General features: G+C 52.2%; 8 protein-coding genes across 8 annotated transcripts; 4 read left to right on the forward strand and 4 right to left on the reverse strand.

Moving 5' to 3' along the window:
• Nucleotides 1-60: 60 nt before the first annotated feature.
• PADG_06467 (uncharacterized protein) lies at nt 61-1,737 on the forward strand (the record flags this gene model as incomplete). Its single annotated transcript, XM_010763456.1, has 1 exon — nt 61-1,737. The coding sequence occupies one exon, from the start codon at nt 61-63 to the stop codon at nt 1,735-1,737; it is 1,677 nt and encodes a 558-aa protein (XP_010761758.1).
• A 1,009-nt stretch (nt 1,738-2,746) lies between these two features.
• On the reverse strand, nt 2,747-3,275 carry PADG_06468 (uncharacterized protein; the record flags this gene model as incomplete). Its single annotated transcript, XM_010763457.1, has 2 exons — nt 2,747-3,166; nt 3,243-3,275. 2 exons carry the CDS (start codon nt 3,273-3,275, stop codon nt 2,747-2,749), a joined length of 453 nt encoding a protein of 150 aa, XP_010761759.1.
• A 409-nt stretch (nt 3,276-3,684) lies between these two features.
• On the forward strand, nt 3,685-6,567 carry PADG_06469 (uncharacterized protein; the record flags this gene model as incomplete). Its single annotated transcript, XM_010763458.1, has 2 exons — nt 3,685-5,209; nt 5,294-6,567. The coding sequence occupies 2 exons, from the start codon at nt 3,685-3,687 to the stop codon at nt 6,565-6,567; spliced, it is 2,799 nt and encodes a 932-aa protein (XP_010761760.1).
• Nucleotides 6,568-6,655: 88 nt separating this feature from the next.
• On the reverse strand, nt 6,656-7,711 carry PADG_06470 (uncharacterized protein; the record flags this gene model as incomplete). Its single annotated transcript, XM_010763595.1, has 1 exon — nt 6,656-7,711. One exon carries the CDS (start codon nt 7,709-7,711, stop codon nt 6,656-6,658), a length of 1,056 nt encoding a protein of 351 aa, XP_010761897.1.
• Nucleotides 7,712-10,458: 2,747 nt separating this feature from the next.
• PADG_12128 (uncharacterized protein) lies at nt 10,459-12,203 on the forward strand (the record flags this gene model as incomplete). The annotated part of the gene is made up of 2 exons (XM_010763683.1): nt 10,459-10,473; nt 10,557-12,203. The coding sequence occupies 2 exons, from the start codon at nt 10,459-10,461 to the stop codon at nt 12,201-12,203; spliced, it is 1,662 nt and encodes a 553-aa protein (XP_010761985.1).
• Nucleotides 12,204-12,856: 653 nt separating this feature from the next.
• On the reverse strand, nt 12,857-17,372 carry PADG_06473 (uncharacterized protein; the record flags this gene model as incomplete). Its single annotated transcript, XM_010763459.1, has 2 exons — nt 12,857-13,922; nt 14,020-17,372. 2 exons carry the CDS (start codon nt 17,370-17,372, stop codon nt 12,857-12,859), a joined length of 4,419 nt encoding a protein of 1,472 aa, XP_010761761.1.
• A 2,823-nt stretch (nt 17,373-20,195) lies between these two features.
• Nucleotides 20,196-22,788, reverse strand: PADG_06475 (uncharacterized protein; the record flags this gene model as incomplete). The annotated part of the gene is made up of 4 exons (XM_010763460.1): nt 20,196-21,062; nt 21,152-21,291; nt 21,424-22,250; nt 22,451-22,788. The coding sequence occupies 4 exons, from the start codon at nt 22,786-22,788 to the stop codon at nt 20,196-20,198; spliced, it is 2,172 nt and encodes a 723-aa protein (XP_010761762.1).
• A 648-nt stretch (nt 22,789-23,436) lies between these two features.
• Nucleotides 23,437-24,225, forward strand: PADG_06476 (uncharacterized protein; the record flags this gene model as incomplete). The annotated part of the gene is made up of 1 exon (XM_010763461.1): nt 23,437-24,225. The coding sequence occupies one exon, from the start codon at nt 23,437-23,439 to the stop codon at nt 24,223-24,225; it is 789 nt and encodes a 262-aa protein (XP_010761763.1).
• Between the last annotated feature and the right edge of the window lie 1,044 nt (nt 24,226-25,269).

The following is a 25,269-nucleotide window of genomic DNA, read 5'->3' on the forward strand; positions in this document are numbered from 1 at the left end:
CCCCCCCCCCCCCCCCCCGCGATAGCCTAAACAAACAAATAAACTAGATAACCAACCCCCATGGATCCAACACGGCCTCTCCAGCACGCCAACGCCCTCCCGCACAAACTGCGACCCAGCCTGGGACCCTCAGACGCACCAAACCCCATCCCCCCCGCGTCAACTGAAGTCCACTTCCACCACCGCTGTGCCAAAATCGTCAAATTCGAACTCCCCCAGTCCGCCCACATCCCCCCTCCCACCGACATCTCCTCGGAGCTTGACTACGTAGTCGACGCCATAGAGACCCTCCCATGGCGCCTCTCTACAGAGCGAATAGTAGCCCTCGGCCATATGAAAATAGAACACGTCCCGGGCTCAACCATATTCCTCAAATCCGGCAGCGTGGTGCAGACGCTCATGAAGAACTGCCAATGCTGGTGCGTGGATGGGAATTCCATCTTCGTCATCCGCATAAGACGGCTCACATATTACCGCATCGAACTTCCCTATGAGACGGAGCGGGATAAGGAGCAGGTGGAGGCGCTGAAGAAGGTGCTCTCGACAATTATTAGGTATGAGGTTACTCCGTGTCCGTTCAAGCGTGGGTTTTCGGTCGAGCTGCCTGAGGAGTCGAAGACGCCGCGGAAGAAGAAGGCGTGGCGGCCGAAACTGGAGCACGGCTTTGAAGCGCGGAAACTTAGCTTTGGAGAGGCGAATTCGGAGAGCCTGGGGTGCGGGCGGAGTGATGCGGAGAGCACCCGCACGGGGAACACTGAGGAGGGTGATATGACTGATTGCAGCGAAAGAACCCCCAAAGCACGTCGCTGTGTATCTCTACCCCATCATGATGGGCGGTCACCCCCTCTACCCATGCGTTCCCAGGCGGTCCGGAACGTCACGGAGCCCACGTACGCCTTCGACTCGCTCATGGCTACCTTCCAAGCTCTGCCCGAGAGCGAATGCGAAAGCGACATGGAAATGCAAATGGAAAACGACCATCTATCGTCAAGCGTCGATTCATTCCACTCCTTCCAATCTTCTCGCTCCCCGCTCCTCCCCCCCTCGCCTCCATACTCCAATACTCCCTCCCCTCCAGACTCTCACCCCTTCATCACCGCAGAGAAGCTACACACCCCGCCCCAACGCTCTCATAACGGCGGATCGTCCCGGGAAACCACCATCTTCGAATTCCCAGCGCCCAGGCAACCCGATCCAGAGACAGAATCTCGCCCCAAAACCCCGCCTGCACCACCCACACATCCAACCCCATCCCCTCTCCCCCCTGCCTCACCCAAAGAAATACATACACCCCCATCCCCATCCCCACTACCGTCAAACCCCCGCCACCGCACCCACGACTCCCGGATGCGCGACCTCTCCCCCCTCCCCCCCCGCTCAACGCTCTCTCTCTACCAGCCCTCGCCCATCAACAAACTAACAACAACCATCCTCCGCAAAACCTGCTCGCTCGTCATAAGCACGCCCATCCAAGTTCTCGCTGTGCTGCTGCATATCGCTGCGAGATTGGCGAAGAGGGATGGGTTGCGGCTCGAGCTGAGGAAGGGTTGCAAGTCTGTTGTCGAGGACGACGAGGATGAAGACGAGGATGACGATAGAGGGGATGTGTGGAGCGAGGATGATTTCGGGATCCCGATATCGGTACCAGCTTCTGCGTCGAGGAGATGGAGGGAGGAGAAGGAGAAGGAAGGGGAGGGTGGGGGCTGGTGTGACAGGTGGAGTGAGGAGCTGGATTGAGATGTTTTGAGACGGTTGGCATCCCTACCTGCTAACCTCCCTTCATTCCATTGCCCTTCCTTTCGTTTTCCTCATATTTTTTTCTTTCCTTTTCTTTCTTTCTTTCTTTTTATGTATATACCAACATCGTTTCCTTCTATATATCTATATCTACACTGCCCCCTGACTCCTCCATGCCTCCGATGCGATTTCATTCTATCGATTTAAATATTTCACTACATGTATTTCACTGATCTCTCCTTTCCTGAGTTTTCCCTTTGTTTCCGTTTTCTTGCTGTAATTATCCGGCGGGCGAAACGGGTATATGTTCGAGTAAGCATGCGTGGAAACCTTTTCCCTGCTTTACCTGGGTTGGAGGCAATGTCAATCTGAATCTGTTTTTGTAGGCGTGGAATACCTATATCGTGTGCTAGAGCGATTTGCCCTGCTGGTGTGGTTTGTCATTAGGGTCTTTTTTACCCCCCCCTCCCCTTTTCTTTCTGTCTTTCTTCTCAAGCAAGAGCGCCGCATTGCCTTTGCTCTGTATACGCATTCATTATCGGTTCTTTCCCTTGCTATTTTTGTTGTCTGGTTTGGCCTCGACGGCACTGGAGTCTTTAGTGATAGCGATGCTCTGTCTGTGGCAGCTTAGCTACCATGTGTCCTCATCTCTCTTTTGTTTTATCGCTGCGTAGTTGAGGTGTGTGGTGATGATGGCTTATATTATGCAAGTTAAATCCTTGAGCATGTTTTGTACGCAATATACAAGATTCCTCTCCACATATCGATGTCACACATATCTATGCCACGAGAGAAATCTTTCAAAAATAGTTCAAATTCAACTCGACAGATTCCCCCTTCTGTTTCATGTAGTTCGGACACATAACCAACCCCAAGCCACCAGGGACCTCTATGCCTCTATGCCTCCACGAGACCAACACAGCAAACACCATCAAGAAACAAACCTCCCAAACGCCAAACGAATGCAAGTCCTCTCCATCCCCCACCCATCACCCCCCTCAACCTTCCCCTAAACATTCCCCTTCCCCTTCTCCTTCTCCTTCCCCTTCTCCTTCTCCTTCCCCTTCTCCTTCCCCTTCCCCTTCCCTTTCTTCCTCGCGCTCCTATCCCTCTTCTTCATCCCCACCATCCCCGCCCTGCAAACCTCCGCATACCTGCCAAAGAACCCCTCGATATCCCCCGGCTGCACGACAGTCGATACCTTTGTCTTGGAACTCTTGTGTTTGCCGTTTGTGGCGCGGATGAGGATTGGTGACAGCGACAACGTCGCTGGAGCTGATGGATCTGCTGCTGACGGAGACGGGGAGGTGCTGTTGGTGCTGTTGGTGCTGTTGGTGCTGGCGCTAGGCATCCGCTTTTGCGTAAGGAAGATAGACCCCCTGGCTTGGGCGGATTGTTTGGACAGGAGGGATTGGAGAGTTTCGAAGAACTGGAACGGGGAAAGGGGGGGGGCCATTGTTAGCTGGATGGTTGATGGTTATGGGAGTGCTGTTGTATATACTAACCTCGTCATTGGAGACGTGCGGGCTGTTGGACATGTCGGCCGGAGGGATGAGGCGATATGGGCGTGTCGGGGGTGTATGGTATGTGGAATTGGGTGGTGAAGGTTGCGGGTGGAGGTGGATGGGGTGAAATATTTTATCGACGCCCGCCGTGCTGCGTTTTCTTGCAGTAATGAATCAAATTGCATGCGGACTAGTTCTATCCGGGGCATGGAAAGAGATATAAGTTACGTAGCTGGTTCCGCCATGTCTCCATCGCCCGCCGAGGCTGCTGCAATGAATGGTTACTCTCGCCGCAAATCAAGAAGGATGAATACTCTCTCTCACCGCCTTCCAAGGCGCCCGGCAGAAAAAAGATATGTAACTTCTTTGACTTGATCAACATCAACAACTACCGACATCACAGGGACCAGGCGACGGACAAATACCTCATTCGCCCTTGACTATGCCCCGCCCACTATACAACACAACACAGCTCCCCAAACAGCTCCGCGATGAGCTGGGCCTCTCGGACCTGGCCGACTTGCCCAGGGGAAAGGGAACAGGTGACCGCCTTCGCAATGGGTACGTTTCGCGAAAAGAGCGGCGGAAGGCTGAGCGGGTGAATGTGAAGAGGGCACAGAGGGCACAGAGGGCACAGAGGGGAAATGGGGGGCGTGGGGGAGTAGTTGACGGTGGGGATGTGCGAAATACCGTGTCTGCCGGTGAGCAGAAGCAGAGGCCAACCGCGAAATTAAAGGTGGGATCTGCGCCGAAGTCAAAGCCGATTTTGAAGAAGAGGGAGCAAATTGTTAATGTATTTGAGAAGGGGGAATCGGAGGAGGAGAATGAGGGGGGCTTTACGGATTTGCTTAACGAAGAAGAAGAAGAAGAAGGAGAAGATGGTGATGACCCTGATGAAGAAGAAATGTCCAGCGGAGACGAGCAATTTACAACCCAACCTAAATTATCTCAGGCTGTCAAGGACAAATTAGCCGAGGACGATGCGGAGATCTCCGCGCTGGAGAAAAAGCTAGGTATCAAGGGGAAGAAAGGGAAACTGCCACAATCGTTTTACGATGAGGGATTAGCGGACATACTCGGTGATCTGGCCGGGGCTGGATCGGATGGGGAGGATGAGTCGCGAAAGAGAAAGAGGGAGGAGGATGAGTGGCTGCAGAGGAAGAGGATGAAGGCCCAGGCTGCTGCGCGGAAGAATAAGAGCATGGGGGTGGAGTCCGGGAGTGAGAGGGAGGGCAGTGAGGAAAGCGACGAATCCGGTGAGGAAGACGAATTTGACGGCTTTGACGACGACGACGGCGGCGGCGGCGGCGACGGCAACAACATCTCCAATGACAGCGGCCAGGACGATGAGGACACCGCCCAAAAACCAAAGAAGCGAGAAAACCCCTACCTCCCCCCGGTTTCTACCCCCACAGCGCCGCCCAAATACATCCCCCCTTCCCTCCGCAACCAACCACCAAACGAATCAGAATCCCTAACCCTCCTCCGCCGCCAAGCACAAGGCCACCTCAACAAACTTTCCGAAGCAAACCTCCTCTCCATCCTGCGCGAGATAGAAAAGCTGTACCAAGATTACCCGCGCCGCAACGTCACATCGACGCTTATAGAGCTACTGATGGGCCTGGTGTATGACAGGAGCGTGTTACAGGATACGTTTATAATACTGCATGCGGGGTTTATTGCAGCCGTGTATAAAGTGATGGGGATGGATTTTGGGGCAGAGCTTGTTGAGGCGGTTGTGAGGAGGTTCGATGGGGATTATGAGGTGGCGAGGATGAAGGGGAGGGAGGAGAAGGAGAGTGATGGTGGAGGGAGTAATAACAAGGAGATGCTGAATGCCATCTCGCTATTGTCGCATCTGTATAACTTCCATGTTATCGGATGTAGTCTGATCTTCGACTATATCCGTCTATTCCTAACAGACATCACAGAACTAAACACCGAACTTCTCTTGCGAATCATCAAGAGTGAGCCAGCTGCCAATTACCCCCCTACGCTCCCCATTCACATACTCCCCCAAACCAATTAACCACTACTAACCAAACCCGCAGACTCCGGCCCCCAGCTCCGCGCCGACTCCCCCTCAACCCTCAAAGACATAATCCTCCTCCTCCAACCCACCTTTTCAACCCTAGACCCAAGCACCCTCTCCGTCCGCACAAAATTCATGCTCGAAACAATAACAGACCTAAAAAACAACCGCCTAAAGTCCAACGCCGCCTCCGCCTCATCCCTCTCCTCAACACACATAACAACCATGCGCAAAATCCTCGGCTCCCTCAACGACTCCCCCCGCACCCTCCGTGCCAGCGAACCCATCCGCATCGGCCGCGCAGACATCCATCGGGCCGATAAGAGGGGCAAGTGGTGGCTTGTCGGCGCCAGTTGGAGGGATGATGCGGCGAACCAGCACAACGGCCAGCGAGATACCACCGTTGCTGGTGCTGCTGATGCACATGCACATGCACATGCCGTGACAGCGCTGGCAGATACCCTAAACGACAACGACGGCATAGGCGGTAAAGAGGTCGATCTCTTGCAGCTCGCCAGAGCGCACGGGATGAACACGGACGTCCGCCGCTCGATATTCGTTGCCATAATGTCCGCCGCTGACTACCGGGACGCGCACATGCGGCTGGCCAAACTGCGCCTGAAGCGGAATCAGGAGGGCGAGATACCGCGCGTCCTCCTGCACTGCGCTATGGAAGAAGAGGCGCATAATCCGTATTACACGATTATAGCGCGCAGGCTGTGCGGGGAGCGGCGGATGAAGATGGCGTTTATGTTTTCGCTGTGGGATGTTTTCAAACGGATGGGGGAGGGGGGGGAGTATGGGGATGATGACGGTGGTGGTGGTGAGGGGGATGATGAGGTGACGAGCAAGGCTATTGTGAATCTGGCGAAGATGTATGGGAGTTTGATTGCGGGTGGGGAGATGGGGTTGGGGGCGCTGAAGGTTTTGGATTTTGTGTATATGCAGAGTAAGACGAGGGTGTTTGTGGAGGTGCTGATTGTTACGGTTATGACGCAGACGCAGCAAAGAAGGACGCGGGAGCTGCAGAGGGAGCGGAATGGGTCTGGGTCGAGGAGAGGACGGGATGGTGGTGAGGGTGACGAGGGGTTCGATGAGAAGGCGCTGGCAGATGTGTTTTTGCGGACGAGGGAGACGCCGCAGATTGTGCCTAGGCTGATTTATTTTATTCGGAAAGTGGTTGCGAAGACGGATATTGTGGTGTCGAAGAGGGAGAGGAGGGTCGTCAAGTGGGGGTGTAAGGTTGCGTTGGATACGTTGAAGGCTGTATCGAGGGCTGGTGGGGATGGTTGATATTCTTGTTTTGCTCTGCATGCATGTATAGCAAAGGATATATATACCCAAAATACCGTCACAAATAGATCCGTGGTTTGATATCATGTCACATCATTCGTTCGACCGGAAGTAATCTCTTATCCATCCCCAGCCGGGGAAATAGGTCAGTTAGTGCCCGTATATGCTTTACAGTAGAAGAAGAGTCAAGGCGATAATCGGACACGGAGGGTCCCTCCCCGTCTCTGGGGAGTAAGAAACTATCCCAGCCAGCATTAATTGCTCCCTCGTAGTCCTTCTCGTAATGATCTCCGACATGTACGCAGATCCACTCCGGATCCCCCGAAGGAGACAAGCCGCTATCACCGCCACCGTCAAGACATTCTTTAGCCCTTTCTTTGGCCATATCGAAGATCTTGCGGTGCGGCTTCTCCGCGTCAGCTTCATAGCTGGTGACGATAAAGTCGATATCAGCTGGTATTTTCCTCCTCAGCCCGGTCTCAGTAGCAGCAGCAGTGGTAATATGCTCCTCCCGCGTCTCCCCAACCCGCACCCCCAAGCTATGCAAGATACTAGCAATCCTATCATCCGAATTCGAAATCACACCCACAACAACCCTCTCGAACGGAGAATGCGCATTGACAATGCCGTCTCTTCTACCGCCATCGGCCACCAACAACGACGCCTTCCACCTCGTCAGCCTCTCAAAAAACCCCTCCACATCTGGATACAACACATACCCCTCCCGGCCCTCAAACCGTACAAGTAACCTCCTGACCAACTCCTCCGGAACCTCAACCTCATCCCCCTCCCCATCCGCATGGCCCCTCACAACCCCCCTAAAGCAGCCCCTCACCACATTACCCCACCACTCCCTCGGGCCCCCAAACCCCACCACATTCCGTCCATAGTTCGGCCTCGCCGCACTCTCCCGTTTAAACGCCGCACGGAAGGCCACTGAGATCTTCTCTGCGAGGGCCTCTGTGGATAGGTTCTTATTGTTGCTGGTGAGCTGCTGTGGTGGGGGGAAGCTGAGGGACTGGGCGACTTGGGCGTATTGGACGGGGACGGGGAGGCGGGGTTGGAAGAGCGTGTTGAAGGCGTCGAGGGTTAGGAGGAGGGTGCGGGGGTGGGCAGAGGGACGGGGACAGGGACAGAGGGTCATTGGAGGGGTTGATGGAAGAGTTGTTTTTTGATTACGCGCAATCTGCAAATAAAGCTCACTGATAATCACATATGGGTGCGAGAGTCTGATGTTGAAGCTTAACTACATCATGGTTCGAGCCCAGCGTTCTTCAGTTGTCGATGATGATGATGATGACGATGATGATGCAGATTCGTACTTTGATAATTGAATGGTCATGGTCATGTCTCATACGCTTCGCGATTAGGAATGATAGACCTCTCTCATCCATGAATACCATTCGTTGAACCAGGCATTCTTCTTTGATCGCGATCGGTGGGTTGAGAATTGGTACGTGAAAACTGTCCCTGCAGTCGAGGAACCATCGATCTTTGCAGCAGCTCGAACGCTTTTGGTTTGTCTTATTTTATGCTCTGATAGCTAGACGAAAGTCTCCTCTCTTTTGATTTGAAGCGTGATTTCTCATGGTTGTTGAGAAATACATATCTGATCAGGTAATCTGCTGGTAAAAGTGGCTGACGGTGATAACTACTAATTAATCGTACCTGATGTGGGTGCGCCACAGCGTAACGATAAAAACAGCGTAACGATAAAAAATATGGATAATTAGAACTTCAAAAATTAATATCTCATCACCACGCTGCTAATCTATGATAATTAATTTATCTATATCATCTGTAGTAGCTGTATTATTCGGGAGACGTTCATATATATCATTAACCTCTTGTTGAGTTGGATCCATGGCATTTTCTTCAAAGCTCTCCCAACATGTTTGACTCCCTTATAACATTCTTTTTCTGCTTCCTCCTCTTTACGTTGCATGATCTTTCTATTTGCATCCCTGACAGTGAGTATACCTCCTATTTGAACCTGCCGACGTGTATTTTTAGTGCTGCGGTGTTTGATTGCAAGGTAGTAACCCTCAATCTCACTCTCTCTTATAGCATTGAGTTCCGCCTGAACAAGACTGCCTTTGAAAATCTTGTTCAATCGATTGCTCAGGTGAGGTGATTTGGAATCAAGTGTATCCTCCATATCTTGCATTGCCTTCTTTGCCACTCAAATATGATGTTGTAGCTTCTTGATTGTCTTGGGTGAGAATAGCTGTGATGAAGCAGTATCTGAACAGCTTGATTGTGGTGAAAAGGAGTCTTCTCCATATATTTGCAACTCAGGGTAGTCAGGGACCTTTGAATCTAGCTTAAGCAGTATAGATTGTGAGTTGAATGGGACAATGCCATGATCCACAAAGCCAGTCTGAATAGTAGAAGGTTGAAAAGTCTTTTTGCAGACATCAACTAGATTCTGTAGGAATTGACATTTTTCATACTGCTCATATTCATATCACGCAGCTTGATTAACTGTCTTTGAATGGTAGTGCTTATACTGCTGAAAAGGCACGCCATCTCGAGGTTGCAGTATATGAGTTGAATGTGAAGGAAATCCATATAGAATAATTTTGTGGAGATCACAGTATTGTAGGAATTCTTCAGTGAGATGAGATTCATGATTGTCAAGAAGCAGCAATTGATGACTGTCTTGCTGACATTTTTTAGAGGCCTCATTAAAGTGCTGAATCCATGCAAAGCCAATCTCATCATTGGTATAGCCAGTATCTGATGTCACAATTGTATATCCGCCTGGTAGGTTGCTTTGTGTATACCAATCTTCAAGTTGGGTTTTGGATTTCATGATGATGAAGGGATCCAATACCTCACTATCTGCTGAAACACACTCAATCACAGTGATCAATCCTCGAGAATATGATGAAGTTATAACTGAATTAAAGTCTTTAAAAGCAGTAATAACCCATTCTCCAACGTCCTTGACCCTCTTGAAAGCCAATCTCATTGAAGTTGTAGATATCGCAGGTTTGAAATGCGTACTTTTGAAGTAAGATTTCCAAACAGTCAAACCACACCTTGATGTAGCTAATATCCTCAACAGCAATTCTTTTCGGATCCATTGCCTTCTGCTTAACCCTTTTATACCCATCCAAGCTTTGTATATATCGATAGGTCCACATCTTGCTGACCACGGGTGGGGAGGTTGAAGGATCAGTATGATGGTGTTTGAGGATGAGATTCACATTATCTTGAATCTGCTCTGCAGTCAGCAGGCAATTATTTCTGTCCATATGAGCTATCCACTCTTTTAACACGTCCTCCTGGCTCTTGCTAAGCTTCTTGTTCGGTGCAGTCTTTGCATTGCGTGTTTTTCTTCCATTGATTCTTGCTCGAAGACGTTGATAAGGAATGTTGAATTTGCGCGCCAGAGGTAGGATTTTCTGTTTTCAATTGCCATTATAGACTTCAATGACACTCTGAATACATTTTTCAAGATCATCTATCTTATTGGTCATGGTGGTGGTGATATATTAATATTTGAAGATTGATTAATGAAGAAGTTGATATTTTTATCGTTACGCTGTGGCGCACCCACAAGAGGTGTGGGTGCGCGGGGCACGATTAGTTGTTAACTGCTTAAAACTGTTAACTACGCTGACCAAGTTACGGGATCACCACCAACACACACCACCACAGTTTCGGGTTGGGGCGCGCGTTAGGATTCGGATTCAGGTTAGTTCAGGCGAGGGTTTGAGGAAGAGGGATAACATCGCTCCTCTTCCAAGTGCCCCGTAGATACGTGACACAACGGCTGCTTGCTGTCCCGAGTTTACCGCTGAAAATGAAATATCATCTGTCCGCGAAAAGCCTTGAACGGGAAAATACAGAGCATCGATGCTGCTGCCGAAAAACCGGTAGAGGATGGCTCCAGCTACAGTACGTCCCGCTGACTACAAAACTAACCCCCTTCCCCCCCCCCCCCCAGGTTGAAGCATTGCCGTTGACATTATTATATACAGACTCCAGCGAGGCAAGCTCCTCCCTCTAGGGGGAACGGATCAGCATCGCGAACTCCGCGCTTCATCTTCAGCTCAAATTTCCCTTCAAGTTCTGCCTCTCAGTTTGCAGCAACTCCTCGTTTCCGTTTCACGGACAGGGGAAGAAGCTGCCGTGTCTCGGACGCAGAGGCCAATTTGAGTGATGTTAATCCCTCGTCCTCAGCACTCACTGAGTCCGATGGGGGGCAGACTGGGAACTTGCCCCAGGCTTACCCAGGGGGGGACATTATTCACGACTCCAACAGCGATGAAGAGGATCTTTTATTCCAGGATGATACCCCATCTCCCCCTTTGGAAGGGTATCCAGTAAACCAGGGTGACGTCGGCGGAGGGTTTGACATCGATGCGGAATTCGATGCCATTTTCCCCCCGACGCCAGAAATGCGCAAGGCGAAACGTCGGAGGGTGTCTCTACCTCCTCCCAATAGCGGTGATGTCAACGCAGATTCAATATCATCGTGTCCATCTGCATCCACATCCCCATCACCACCGCCTAAATCACCCACCTCCTTATTCGCATCTCCAACTCCTCCACCCCGCGAGACACACTCCCCAGGACCAAGTACCCCTTTCCTCCCACCAAGCATCAGCACAGCTCTCAAACTAGTCTCCTCATCTTCCACCAAGCATCCTCGTTTCCTCCTCAATCACCCCTCAAACCCCCCTTCCACCGCCAACTTTCAACCTCTCAGACCAAGCACTTTCACACCCTCCTCACAGACAGCACAACCCCCAACCCAACGCCGCCAACCCCATTTTATCCTCCCACCACCCCTCCCCCGACCACCCGAACACCCCCAAACTAGTGAAATCACGTACCATCCCTTCGCTATTCCCGGCCGACCCCGCCGCTCAACCTCCAGCATAACGCAAGACTGTAAGCCAGGAGGCATGACCGCCTCCGTCCGCTCCTGGCTCCTCGAAGCGGAGGCTATGAAACACGCGTCCCAATTTACAAACGCGCAGGTTACCAGAAACAACAACAACAATATCAATACCCAGACACCCAGAACCACGCACCAACCAATCCCAACCCCAACCCGAGCAACTAATTACTACCTCACATGCCAAGTCTTAGACCTCCAACACCCCTCGTCTGCCCACAGCAATGGACAGCCCATATATTATACACCGGGCCACCCGGCCCCTGTCACGTTCATAACTGCAAATCCCATAAACCACCCCAACCCCTATCCCATCACAACACCCGCCCGCACAATTCCCAACACAACCCCATCTCCCACGCAACAGCACCAACACACGCAGCCACCGCCCCGCAAAATCCTCCTCTTCGGCGCTCCCATGTCTGCTCCATCCCGTTCCCGGGGACATAGACACCCTGCATCTGATGCACAGGGTTATCCGCCGCCGTCGCTAGCTCCTCTGCCCACTATTGCGAAGGGAGATAGGATAGGGATTCGAAGGGGTTTGGTGTGGGAGATGGAGATTGAGGAGTTTTCGGGGGGTAGAGGGAGGAGACGGATGAGGCGGGAAGAGGGAAGGGTAGGGGTAGGGGGTGGTGGTGGTGGGTTGCGTGGGGCGGCTGGGATGGTTGAGAAGTGGATTGTTGGTGTTGAGTGGGATGTTTTGGAGTGGAAGGATGGATGAGAAGGTATCTGTTGTAAGGCGTGTTTATGTCCGTTTCCCAGTTTTTGGCTTTTGTTAATTGGCTTTTCGTGAAACAGACTTGAATGAAACGGATTCTATCAATCCACAGGTAATTGCAATGTTACACACAGAGCACAATACCATAACATGGTCTGAAATAAAGCCGTACTTGAGATCCCAGCTGCTCGAATTTATTCATCTATTCATATGAAAAATTCAATGAAAAGAAAAACAAAAGAACAGAAAAGAAGACAATGTGTGCATGTACATATAAATCAAAAAAAACTCCATAACACCCCCCAACAAAAAAAAAAACCCCATCCCAAATGCCTAACAGATCCAACAACCCAACTCGTCACCTCACTCCCACTCCCGCCCCCAAGCAACCCCCCCAAGACCCCCTCAACGACCTACTCACTCCCACTCTCCGGCCCCAAGCAACCCCCCCAAGACCCCCTCAACGACCTTCCCACCTCCCTTCCCACCCGCCCTTGCCCTCTCCCCCCTCCTGACCTCCCACTGCCTCTGCCTCTCCCTCGCAGCCGCATAATAATTCACACTCCCCTTCTTCCCACCCCCGCCCCCACCCCCACCCTCCGTCACCGACACCGAATATCCTGTCGTCACTACAGAAACCCCAGACTCGGCCGTCGTCACGGACGAAGCGGATAGGTTGCTCGTGGCGCGGCGGATGAGCGGCGGCGGGCGTGTGAAGGTTGGTACGCTGCTTGTGGAGAAGAAGGCTTGGCGGGGACCGGAGGTCGTTGCGATGGGGTGGTGCTGGTGCTGGTGCTGGTGCTGGTGGAGGTGCTGGTGGAGGTGCTGGTGGAGGTGGAGGCGGCGTTGGAGGATGCCTGGCGCCGGAGAGAGAGGCGGTCGACGACTTTGCCCCGCGGTCGGCGGCGGCGGGGGTTGGAGTGGGTGCTTCCACTGCCCCTACCACCACTGCTGGAGCTCGCTCTGTCAGAGCCACCATTCCCATCCCCGCGACCGTTAGAGAAAAGATGCGTCTCCGGCTCGTCATCCTGTTCCTCATCAGCAGTTCCCTCCCTCGCCCGACGCGCTTCTTCCGGCTGCTCCTCATCCGAAAGCAAGATATCCCCGGTAAACGGCTCCGACTCATTTGGCTCATCCCCCTCAAGCAGGAACGAGACACTCTGGCGAATCTCAGCGAGCGTCGACGGCTTCTTGCTCGTCGTCACACCCCCTCCTGCCTTCCGACGCAGATGAGGCGGTGGACGCCGATTTACCTCATCGTGGGCTGACTGGTCAAGTGGGCGTTTGCGATTATTATTATTATTATTATTGGTAGCAGCAGAGTGCCTGTTCTCAAGCCCCTCCAGCTGACCAGCCATGACGACATCTCGCTCCGGCGTATCCTGCGAGCTAGCGCCATCGCCATCGCCATCGCCATCCTCGCCCAAAAACTCCGCCATGGGAGTGTCACTATCCACATCCCGATCCTCAATTGTGCGCAAAAAAGCAGATTTCTTCGGATCCTCCGCAATCATCCCGATCTTCTCATCAGCCAACAGCGCCTTGCGCATCTTCGCAAACTCCCTCCTCTTCGCCCGGCGGCGGGCGGCGATGCGTTCGTCGTCGGAATCAGACAGGTCCAGGTCGTCGGTTGCTGCACCACGACGACGACGGAGGGCGCCGGTGGTGATGTCGCGCATGAGCTTGTTGACTTGCTGCTCGTCTTGTTGGCGGGAGTGGGTTCTGTGGGAAGTGGATTGTTAGTTATCATTGGAAATAATGGTACATGTCTGTAAAGCACGGGTGGTAAGGGGTAAAAAAAAAAGGGAAATAGACATACGCATTCAAAGCCGCCAACTGCTTCTCATCAACCACCTCTCCGCTCTCATCATTGATCATACTAAGATCGATCTCATCCTCCTCACCCTCACTCTCATCACTCGCCCCTCCAAGCCCCGCATATTCATCCTCAGACTCCTCTGCAACATCATCAACAACATCCCTCGCCTTACTCTTCGTCTTGTCAAAGGGCGTCTTCGCTTTTGCTTTTGCAGATTTCCCCAACGACGATTTGCGCATAACATCAAACGCGCTACGTTTACCCAAAACCCCATCATCTTCATCATCGTCGTCATCCTCACCACGCTCCTCCTCCACATCCGAAAACTCCGCAGCAGGCCCACGCCTCAACTTCCCCTTCCCCCTCCTCGCAACAGGAGACATATCATTCCCACCTCCACCCCCTACCGCAACCGTCTCCACCGTGGACAACGGCACATCCTTGAACCTCCTCCCCTGATCGAACGGCGAATACACAAACCCAGCATCCTGTGTCGGCTCCGGTGCCTGCGAATACGAATACGACGCCACCGTCCTCGCTGCTGGGGACTCAGAGACACGTTCCCCACTGGCAACTGGATAGCTAGCGAAGATATCAAGGGGCAGCGAATCCGAGATGGCACCACTGCCCTGGCTGTCGCGGATTATATCCTGCTGGAAGTCGCGTTCCAGCAGCTCGTCGACGGGACGCTCGGAATTCGACATGCGGCGTAGGAGGGCGAGGGAGTCCTCTTGGCCATCGGAGTCCTGGTCGTCTTGACTGTTTGCGAAGGTGGCGCCAAAGGCTTGGGTTAGGCCCATTAAGGGGGTGCCGGTCGTTGGGAGGTGAGGGAAGAGAGGTTGGGAGTGCTGGGAGCGGATGGGGGTTTCGTGGGGTTTAGGAAGGGTGTTTTTGGGTTCGTTTTCGTTGAGGTCATCCACATCGTCGTCTTCTTCATCCATGATGACCCGTCTTCTATTCCTGCGCGGTGCATTTTCGTCCATTCCTTGCACCAGGGGCTCCTCCGATTCACTTCGCTCATCGTCGGAGACCATAGCTTCATCAGCTTCTTTATGGATAAATTGCCCAGTCCCCTCATCCCCTTTCTCAGTTCGTACATACCCATCCTCCAATTCTTCCTCTTCCCCTTCCTCTTCCCCTTCCCTTTCCCCTTCCTCATCTTCCTCATTTTCCTCATCAGACCCAGAAAGCTCCACCTCTTCCTCCACCTCTTCCTCCTCCTCCTCGCCCTCATAATCCTCATCCTCACTATCATCCAAATCCACCACATCCTGATCCCCCTCCCCCTTCTTCTTCCCCTCCCTCTTCTCCCTCCTCGCAATTTCCCTCGCCTCCCCCCTTGCCTTCTCCAACAAATCCTCAACCTCCTCCTCAACCCTCCCCCTCTCCTCAGCACTTTCAACCCAAACCCCCTTTCTCTTCAGATCTTCAATCCTCTCCTCCCTCTCCCTCAGCGCCTGCATTCTCGCCCTCCGAATCAAATTCTCCTCCAACTCCCCCTGCGTCATGGACCTCTGCTTCATCTTGGACGGCGACGTAAGCTGCGCCAGTGTCTTCAGTTTCAGCAACGTGCTCGATGACGAGGACTGGTTATTGCGGGCGGGCAGGTTTTCAAAGACGGCTGTGCGTCTCGTCTTGGCGGGACAGGTGATTATTTCCAGGTCAGAGTCGGAGTCGTTCTTTTGGTTTTCTTCTATGGATTGACGGGAGAGGCGGACGCGGACGACGGGTCGTGCTGGTTTGGATGACTTTGGTGCGGTTGCTGGGGCCACGGAGGGTGGCTTGGAGGAAAGCTCGGGGGCCGGGTGGGGTGGTGCATTGGCGACAACCCTTGCAGTCCCAGCGAATATATCCTCCACAGACGGTAGTTCAAGGTCCTCATGGTTCGTCACGTCGACCTCTTTATGTGAATAGGTATCCTCAACAGCCGGATCGGCAGGTTCATCTCCTAACGCGCGCTCTTCTTCCACCGGCGAAGAAGGCGGCGTAGACTGTCTTCGTTGCCCCTCATTATCCGAAGAAGCAGGCACAGAACTCGAGGCCGGAGCCGCAGCAACGAACCCGGCTGCACCCGTACCCGCACTATTCTTCCTAAACCTCTCCAAAAAGCTATCAACTGTAATCTTCTTCCTGGTCACGGCCTGATGTGCCAGCTGCATATTCCGACTAATCCTCTGCGTCTCCCGATTCATCTCGAGGAGCGCCTTCTTACTCGCCTTTCTCGCTGAGGGCCGTGAATGCTGTGTTAGCTTCCTTGCCGCTTCCAAATCGTCGTCATCTGCGTCATCGTCGCCATCACCGATGACCTGATCAGAACTAAACAGCTTTTCCTGCAGGTCGCTGGATCGCTGTAGGCGTGCTGCTTTCTTCTCCTCCTCGAGCTGTTCACGCGCTTCCCGTTCCTTCCGCTTCTTCTCGACGAGGGCCAGCAGGCGGTTGTGGGCTGTGGAGGATGCTGGGGCATTGTCATCACCATCATCATCATCATCATCATCATCATCATCATCTGTCTCCATGCCATCGACCAACTTGTCATTCTTCTTAGTAACGGGTGAATCCTGCGGGACCAACAGCGGCGAAAGTGATCTGTTCGATGCAATGGAGCGGGATTTCCGCCTCCTCCCTCTAGTTGTCGGAAGTTCATCGTCAGTTGTATCTGTAGTATCTTGCGTAGCATCATTGGCATTCAGCTTGGGTGAGCCCTGCGCCACAAACTGCGGGAAATGTGAACGAGACTCTGGTACAGGAGAAGTTTTCCGTGTAGATGTAGACATTGTAGCATCTCCATCTGCACCCATATTCTCATCCCGATTCACATCCTCAGAAACCGCCGCACGATCCCCATTACCCATCCCCTCATCTACCCTCCCCCCCCATGATAAACGTTGGTCTGCCGCAGCAGCAGCAGAAGCAGCAGCAGCAGCCTGCATCCTCGCCGCCATCTTCCCTTTCGGCCTCACAGGAGCCTCATCCTCATCCTCATCCTCATCCTCATCCTCCTCGTGATTCATATGCCCGGCACTACCAGCCCTCTCACCCTTGCCAGCCACCCACGCCCTATCCGCCGCCAGCGTCGTAAACGACGGCCTCGACACAGGCACCTTCTTATTCTTCATCACCTCCGGCTCCTCACCGCCCAGCTTCTTATTGCTTGTCTCGGTATTGGCGCTTGTATTGGCATCCTCGTCCGAGTCCACATCATAAGCGGCCACGAGAGCCCTTATCTTCGCTCTGGGCGTTAATATAACTGGAGATCCCTCACTGCCATCGCCATCGCCATCGCCATCGTCATGCTGACTGGATGCATCGCGGTGCTCCGGCGTAGTGGGCCGCCTTGCGGGGAACATAGCCATAACTACTACACCACCCGGCATCCCCTCCAAGTCCGGGAGTCTGCAACGGGGCACGAAACTGGCAATTGTAAGGTGCTAAATGTAGTTAGGCGTACATGAGGTATATCATCGGACGTAAAGATACCTGTATCCTCAACCAAAGCCGTGTTGTGGATGGGTTGCTGCGAAGTTGGCTGTTTCAAGTTTCCGCTGTCTTTTTCACCCCCCGGCGCGAAACCCGTGACGACGCGTTGTAATCAAAAACGCGGCATAAGGCGCTAGTCCGTATTCAATTTAGCGCGTTGCGCCGATCCGCTCCGCTTACCTCAGCAGTCTGCCAAGCCTTCGTCAACTAACACAATTCCCAAGCGAGCGGATCAACCAATTCAAATTATATTTCTTGATTAACTACTCATCCATCCCAACGCGCAATTATGCCACAAATTCGCAGTAAAAACGCTTCAAATTTTCTTGAGAGAGAGGAGAGGCTTGAAGTCGCGACAAATGCTTTAAAAAAGCAAGAAATATTCTCGATTCGTGAAGCTGCACGCGTATTTAATGAATGTACCATTCTCTACTCTAAATTATCGACTCAAAATGGCCGGACTCCTCGCATGAATCTACGTGCAAATTCAACCAAATTAACCCAGGCCGAAGAGAATCGGCTAGTTGAATAGGTGCTGGATCAAGCTAAACGAGGATTCCCCCCCGCAGCCAGCATTTGTTGAGGATACAGCTAATTATCTTCTTACTATACGGAATTCCACCATCTCCACCACTACTACCCCTCTCCGCGTTGGCAAGAACTGGGTGTCAAATCTAGTGGCACGCCGTCCAGAACTTCAGACCCGCTACTCCAGACGCTATCATCATGACCAGGCCAAATGTGAGGATATAACGGTTATACAGGCTTGGTGTAAGATCTTGGAGGGTGCAATTGCTGAGCATGGGATTCTGCCAGAGGATATATACAACCTTGATAAGACTGGCATTGCAATGGGACTCTGCGCTACTACTAACATGCAGGAGGTCTAACTAGGAATGAAGCTCAGGATCTTATTATTCCACCTGCTGCACCCGTTGAACAGGTAGTTGCAGTTATTCAAACCGGTGAATCTCAGCCATCTGAGCCTGCACCACCCACGCCAACGAGCTCCACAACGCTGCAGCAATTGCGGCACTCTCGGTCATACAAGAATAAGATGTCCCTAACCCAGGCTCACCCAGCCAGCCTCCTTGCAAACCCGCAACTCTCTCATTCCTGCAGCGTTCTCACGACCCATCCAAAACAAAATGTAACCAGAACACGCTTTTCGAAGCCTTTTGATTGGCCGGATTCGGGCGATTCGTTTCCCCATCTCCGCCGTCTCCGCTGGTAAAGGATTGGGCTAGGATGCTTTGGCATTCACAACAGTTAAGTTAGTGCCAAACTGAGGTTACAGCAGAGACGCGTGAGATTGTACTCTTAGCCCGGGGACAGATACCTGAGGGAAAAATTAGCTACCTATGGGGGGTAGAGAACTAAGGGAAGTAAGTAATAGGGCTGGGGACATCATCTCACGCCCGAAGACGCAGGCGTGGCGAAGGAACTATTACAGGGGGAACATAACTGCCCATCTCACCCTCCAGAGAACAGCGAAGCCATTCACAATCAAATCACATTGACAATTCTATCTATCTCTCTGCATGCCGCAAAAATATTACAAAAGACGGAAGAGAAGAAGGCCCTAAAAAAAAAATAAATAAAATCAACTTAAATAAATTCTTAAAGCAAGAAAAGACGACTCAGAATAACGGCCGGCATCCATCCATCCATCCATCCATCATCTTCATCGATTTTGTTTTTCCCTTTCCTCTTCCTCTTCCTCTTTCCCTTTCTCTTCCTCTTCCTTTTCTACCATTCTCCTCCATTTTGACTCCATCCATCCCATTCCCCTCCCCCCGCCCTACCCCCTTTTTGAGCCTTTCCCCCTTGCCCCCTTCCTACGTCTGCAACAACCCGAGAACATGAACAGTCATTTGTCCAGACACAAATCCACAACCCCATAATCACAAGAGAAGTAGCAGACAGTAGACAACGAAATTCAAAAAGGAAGTAAAAAAAGAAAAGGGAAGGGGGGGAGATAAACAACTCAAGTGACAGTGACAGTTTAGTAATATGTGCATACTACCTGATTCCTCCGTCAACAGCTCGACAAAGAAAGGAACAGAAAACAACCCTCGTAAATTGAAAGCAACAAACATGCTTGCTATATAGCCATGCCATGACGAAAAGGGAAAATTGGGGATTTGGGGCCGGGAAGCGTAGAACAGATGGTTTCAAAAAAAATAAGGGGACAACGAAGGGGATTAAAACATCGCCGGCAGAAAAGAAAGCAACTCAGACAGGATGCATCGACGATAAAAAGAGAAAAAAGAAAAAGAAAAAAGAAAAAAAGAAAAAAAGAAAAAGAAAAGGGGGTGCAAAAAGAAAAGGAGGTAAATCCATCAGACAACCCAGAACGTAGAGAAAATATACCGAAAACCCCCTACCAAAACCCGCTATGAAAAAAAACACCCCCGCATAAAAACAAAACAGGAAGAAAAGTTATAGAATCTAGCAGTTACAAAAGAAAATATAGCAAGCTGAGAAGAATAAGGCGCAGGGGGAAAAGCGATCATAAAAGCAAACGAAAACAAAGCTTAATAAACCAAACCGTGCAGAATCAGAGATCGAATGACCAACCATCCCCATCAGACACCCATCAAACCCAGAGGAGGACATAGAACACCGAGTGTGTAAAATCGCCCGGTCAGTTCTACCCACCCACACACTTCCTCTTCAGTCCGGTCCAGCGCACCCCCCTAAATCTCAATATCAATTCCCAAATCCAACGCAGCAATATTCTCATCATCCGTCGGCCGATGCCTAATAACCGGAATTCCCTTGCGCTGCTTATTCCCACTGCCACCATTTCCTGGCGTCGCTCCACCGGCACCGCTACCATTCAGTGTCCCCGCCTTAGTCACATTGCCATTCCCATTACTAACCCCCGCAGACGCAGCCATAGGCGTATTCGCCCCCGTAATCGGCGTAACAGCCCCACTGATCCCACTCCCCTCACTCACAAACCCCCCCTCCTCTTCACCCTTTCCATTCCCACTCCCATTCCTCACCCCAGCCCCAGCCCCCTTCGGCACCAACCGATCCCCATGCACATCATAATGAATTCTCGCCCTCGTCTTAACCCTAGCAAAGCGATCCTTGATCGCCTCCCCCCTCGCCACCCGCTCCGCCTCAAGCCTAACCCTCCTCCTCTCCTCAATCTCCGCCCGTCTTACACTCTCCGCATTAAGCTTCTGATTCCGTAAATTCAGCTCCTGCAGGCGCTCCTGCTGCGTCTTCTCCTTCGAGCGCGGCTTGCACAGCACCGTACCGAACGCTAACTTGGGGCCGACGAATTGTGCCAGTTCGGCATCGCATTGGGCGATGGCCGCCTCGTCGCCGGATGTGAGGGCTTCTTGGCGTCGCCGTTCGAGCTGGATGCGCTGGAAGATTTTGGTTTTGTTGTCGTTTGTGCCTTGGCGGCGGAGTTTTTCTTCTAGTTCTTCGCGCGTGAAGGGGTGGTTTATTAGCCGGTTTATGGCGGTGACTTTGGCGGCGGTTTGGGATTTTGTGGGCATTTTACACCCTTCAACGATCATGGTTTGGCGGTAGCGGTTGAACTCGGGCTGGCGGTGTGGGGACAGTGGTGTTAGAATGGGGGATATGGGAGCGAGCAAACAGTTAGCGATGGGATGGAAGGGACGGGGATATATACCTCAGTGATTGGCGAATCTGAACAGGCGATGAATGGGAATTCCCGCTCCGACTTGCCGTGCGCAAGAACGGCATATTGCGTGGTGACGAAATTCCTCCCATTCGCAGCCTCCATGGCATATGGTCTGCCCTCAACGAATCCTAGACACAATCAAACTCATCAGCAACAACCAACAAGAAAAAGAAAAGAAAAAGAAAAGAAAAGAAAAAGAAAAAGAAAAAGGAAAAGAAAAGAAAGAAAAAGAAAAAGGAAAAGAAAAAGAAAGTACATACTCTTAATCGAACAAACCCGATACTCATTCTCCCCATCCTTCTTCACCCCAACAACGACCCTAACAAAACAATCCGCAATGGCCTGATCAAACCCAGGATAAAAGCACACCTGCGCAAAATTGCTCCGTCCAACCTTCACGCGCTGAATATCCCTCAGCTCAGCCGGGGGGTCATCTTTCGGCAACGAACTTGACCTCCTCCGCGCCCCACCCTCACCACCACCACCATCATCCCACTCAACCTCACTGTGCCCGCCAGCAGCAGCAGCAGCAGCAGCAACAGCATCGTCATTGTCCGAAACAAGCCCATCCTCCGGCGACCCGGAGCTATCTCTGGCCCCCCTTTTCCTCTGCCCCGCCTCCCTCCGACGCATCTCATCCCTCTTTTCCTTCATCTCCCTCCTCTTCTTATACGCCTCGATCGCATCAGAGGTCTCCCCAACCTTCCTACCGCCCAGCGTCATCTTCTGCCTCGAGCTCTTCCGCTGGCTCTCCTTCTCCTCCAAATCCGTAGCGCCAACTTTTCGCTTCTTCATCATTTTCTCAGCTGCACGGGCCTCTTCGCGCTCACGGGATGCTAGCAGGCGACGCAGGGCCAGGTCCTGGTTGTGTCGATCGACCTGCTGCGCGCGGTCGGAGAGCAGCTGCTCGCGCTGGATTTCGGGGAGGGCCATTACCTCAGCCTTGTCCTTGGCGGAGTGGAAGAGCTTTTCGTATGGGAAGATCGGGCCTTGGGAGTCTGGGTCTGGGGGTGGGGAGGCGGAGGACGATGATTCGGACATTGCGGCAGAGCGAAGAGAGGTGCGGGAGCGGGAGGAAGAGGAGGAGCTGGGTATTTGGTATTTGGTGAGCATGGATGCTTTTTGGTATGGGTTGTAGGTTGTAAGAGGTAAACTTGTAAGTGTAGATAGAAGTAGAAAGTAAAAGAGACAAGGGAAATCTATCCAAAAAGATGTGTGTTGTGTAAAAAACAGCGAGGGTAAACGTGCAGTGTCAAGAGGAACAAGTGAGAGAGTAGCAATACGTACAGCTCAGCATCATCATCATCTGCCACATTTCTCGACCGCTTTCGGCGCGAGGAGGAGCTGTTGCCAGTCTTCTTCCTAGAAACTTCGCCACTTTCCTCCTCCGACTCTCCCCCATCGTTGTTGTGGCTGTTGCTGTTGTTGTTGTTGTTGCTGTTGTTGTTGTTGCTGTTGTTGTTGTTGTTGCTGCTGCTGCCGCTGCTGCTGCCGCTGTTGTTCCTGTTGGAGCCAGAGCCGTGACTCTTCGGCGAGGCTCCCTTCGGCTGGGCCGGGGCAGTTTCCTCGTCCGAAGAGTCGTCGCCTCCCGCCAAAGCCAAAATTTCAGCGTCGATATCCGACATGACGAAGGGAAGCCACGGGCTGGAGCTGGGAACTTCGTAGATCTGAGATTCTGCGAAACCGGTATCAAGAGAGCAGGAAGAGATGGCTGGCGACGATGGCTGTCAGAGAGAAGGAACGAGGAGATCAGGATGTCATAGATAGGTTATATAATCAGTAGAAGAGCACAAGTCCCGGGCTGGAGGGTCTGGGGTCCCGGGTCCCTTGGAGAGAAATCGGTCTCTTATGTGGCAGGGTTTTTCTGAAGTACGTAATGATCAGTCGTCTTCACTGGTGAATGAAGTCGGGAGGTGGTCGGTGGTATATGGCAGTAGATGCGGGTATCCGTCCTTGATCCTCGACAGTCGCCCCTTAGGTCCAAACCGTCGTCTTCTGTAGAAGTTGTTCTTGTTCTTGTTCTGTTCTCTTTCGTTCGTGACGTTCAGTTTTGCGAGTTTGGAGGCGGCTGACTCAGCGCTGACTTAAACTACTCGCTGACGATTCCCAAAGGGGAAATTGTCGACCTCAAAATCATCTTCGACAATACAAATTGTTTCTTCACGGGTCACAGAGCGGAAGGGAATCCAGGGAATAGGGACTTACGCACTGGAAGGAGGAAGCAATTGTCCTACAGCTCGCTCTACTGTATCCATTCATTACCACCGGCCCCGATGGATCCGATTCCCACCCTCAGACAGTCCATCTCTGTCTGCAGAATATCCCTTCGAACTCCGGCATATCCCAAAACCCATCCCATCCCACGCCTCCTACCACTCAGCCAGCAAACCCGCCGCCTCGCTTCGACAACCCCAGACCCCGTACCTCTCAATGCTCCTCCAGAGAATTCCTCCAAACGCGCCCCCTTCACTCTCACCCCGTCCCAACGCACCTACCTCTCCCGTGCCCTCCGCGTAAACCAAGCCGGCGAACTAGCCGCAACACTAATCTACGCCGCCCAAACACCCCCGTTAACCCGCTCAAATCCCCACCTCCGCCCCCTCATGAAACACATGTACGACCAAGAAGCAAACCACTTCGCAACCTTCAACGAGCTCTGCGCCAAGCACCGCGTCAGGCCGACGGTTATGTATCCCGTCTGGCAAGTGGCGGCAACAGTGCTGGGGTGGTCGACGGGGCTGATGGGGAGGGAGGCGGCGATGGCGTGCACGGAGGCGGTGGAGACGGAAATTGGCGGCCACTATAATGAGCAGGTTAGGGAGATCTTGGGATGGTTGGAGGGGCAAGGGGAAGGGGTCGGTGGGGAGGGGAAGGGGGCCGATGGGGGGAGGAGAGAGCTGGAGGAATTGGTGCAGACGTTGAGGAGGATTCGGGATGAGGAGCTGGAGCATCTGGATCATGCGGTGGAGAATGATGCGAAGGAGGCAAGGCCGTATGACTTGTTGGTTAATGTGGTGCGCTTGGGATGTAGAGCGGCTATTAAGATTAGCCAGCGGGTGTGAGGGGGAGAGGATTGTATACTGCGCTGCTGCATTTGGATTTTTGTCCAATTATATATATACACGCTTCAAGGTACGCGGGATGGAAATGGAATTAAATCCCGGACAAGCCGTGGCAGTGCAATACTACCCGTGACAATGAACCTTGCCTGGACATACACCCACGATTGCCGCCCTTGCTGATGTTCTTTACCTCTCGTTCCAACCGTTTCTCAGGACTACAACTGCAACCAACCTCGCTTCTGTCCCATCCTAGCTTCCTACCCGTTAGTCGCGACGCAACGCCCGACATCAAACGGTTCTTCCAACCACTCAGTAATAATCAACCTGTCCACTAATCCCCGGGCGGCACATTACTATACCACAGACGATATTGATATTGATGCTTTTGGGACAGAAATGACCCGCCTGGGGCAAGGAATTGGGTGCATCCTCAACCTTCATATTCTTCGCCAAACCTTGGTATCTTCTCCATGTAACATAGATTCGTACGGGGGCCGGATGGGTTGAAGATGGGCCTTTTTCTCACTCTAATTGGTCGTCTGCGTTTTCCCGCTGCTTCTGCATATGCCTGTTATTTGTTTGCATTGTATGATAGATTGTGCTGCCGACTGCTTTTATTCAGGGGGGGGAATATCAATCAAACCACACAACATTTTCATATCTACCACGACGCCGATCCCGGAAAGGGAATAAACAGTACGTTGAGGAAATCAATTTTTACGCCCTCTGATTCCATTTCCTTTGACATGGGCTTAAGATGATAAGCAAGCAACATATTCTATGATTTAATATCTATGTAGAATATCCAGACAAAGCATATGTCACCGCGCTGCGCAAAGAAGTTAACCAAGAACGAAACATCAGAAAACTCCAGAAAGCCAACCAAACCAAGTAAAAATATACCGAAAGCATAGCTATTCCTGTATACCAAGGACCCGTCAGCCAACAATTCAAACGATCATCCCAGCCAACGAAACTCATAACCAACAAATCAAGCCTCCACACCCACTCTCTTCATCCCACCAGAAAAGACGAAAGCAGAAG

The sequence above is a fragment of the Paracoccidioides brasiliensis genome (assembly GCF_000150735.1).
Source record: "Paracoccidioides brasiliensis Pb18 unplaced genomic scaffold supercont2.8, whole genome shotgun sequence".
Taxonomy (NCBI): Eukaryota; Fungi; Ascomycota; class Eurotiomycetes; order Onygenales; family Ajellomycetaceae; genus Paracoccidioides; species Paracoccidioides brasiliensis.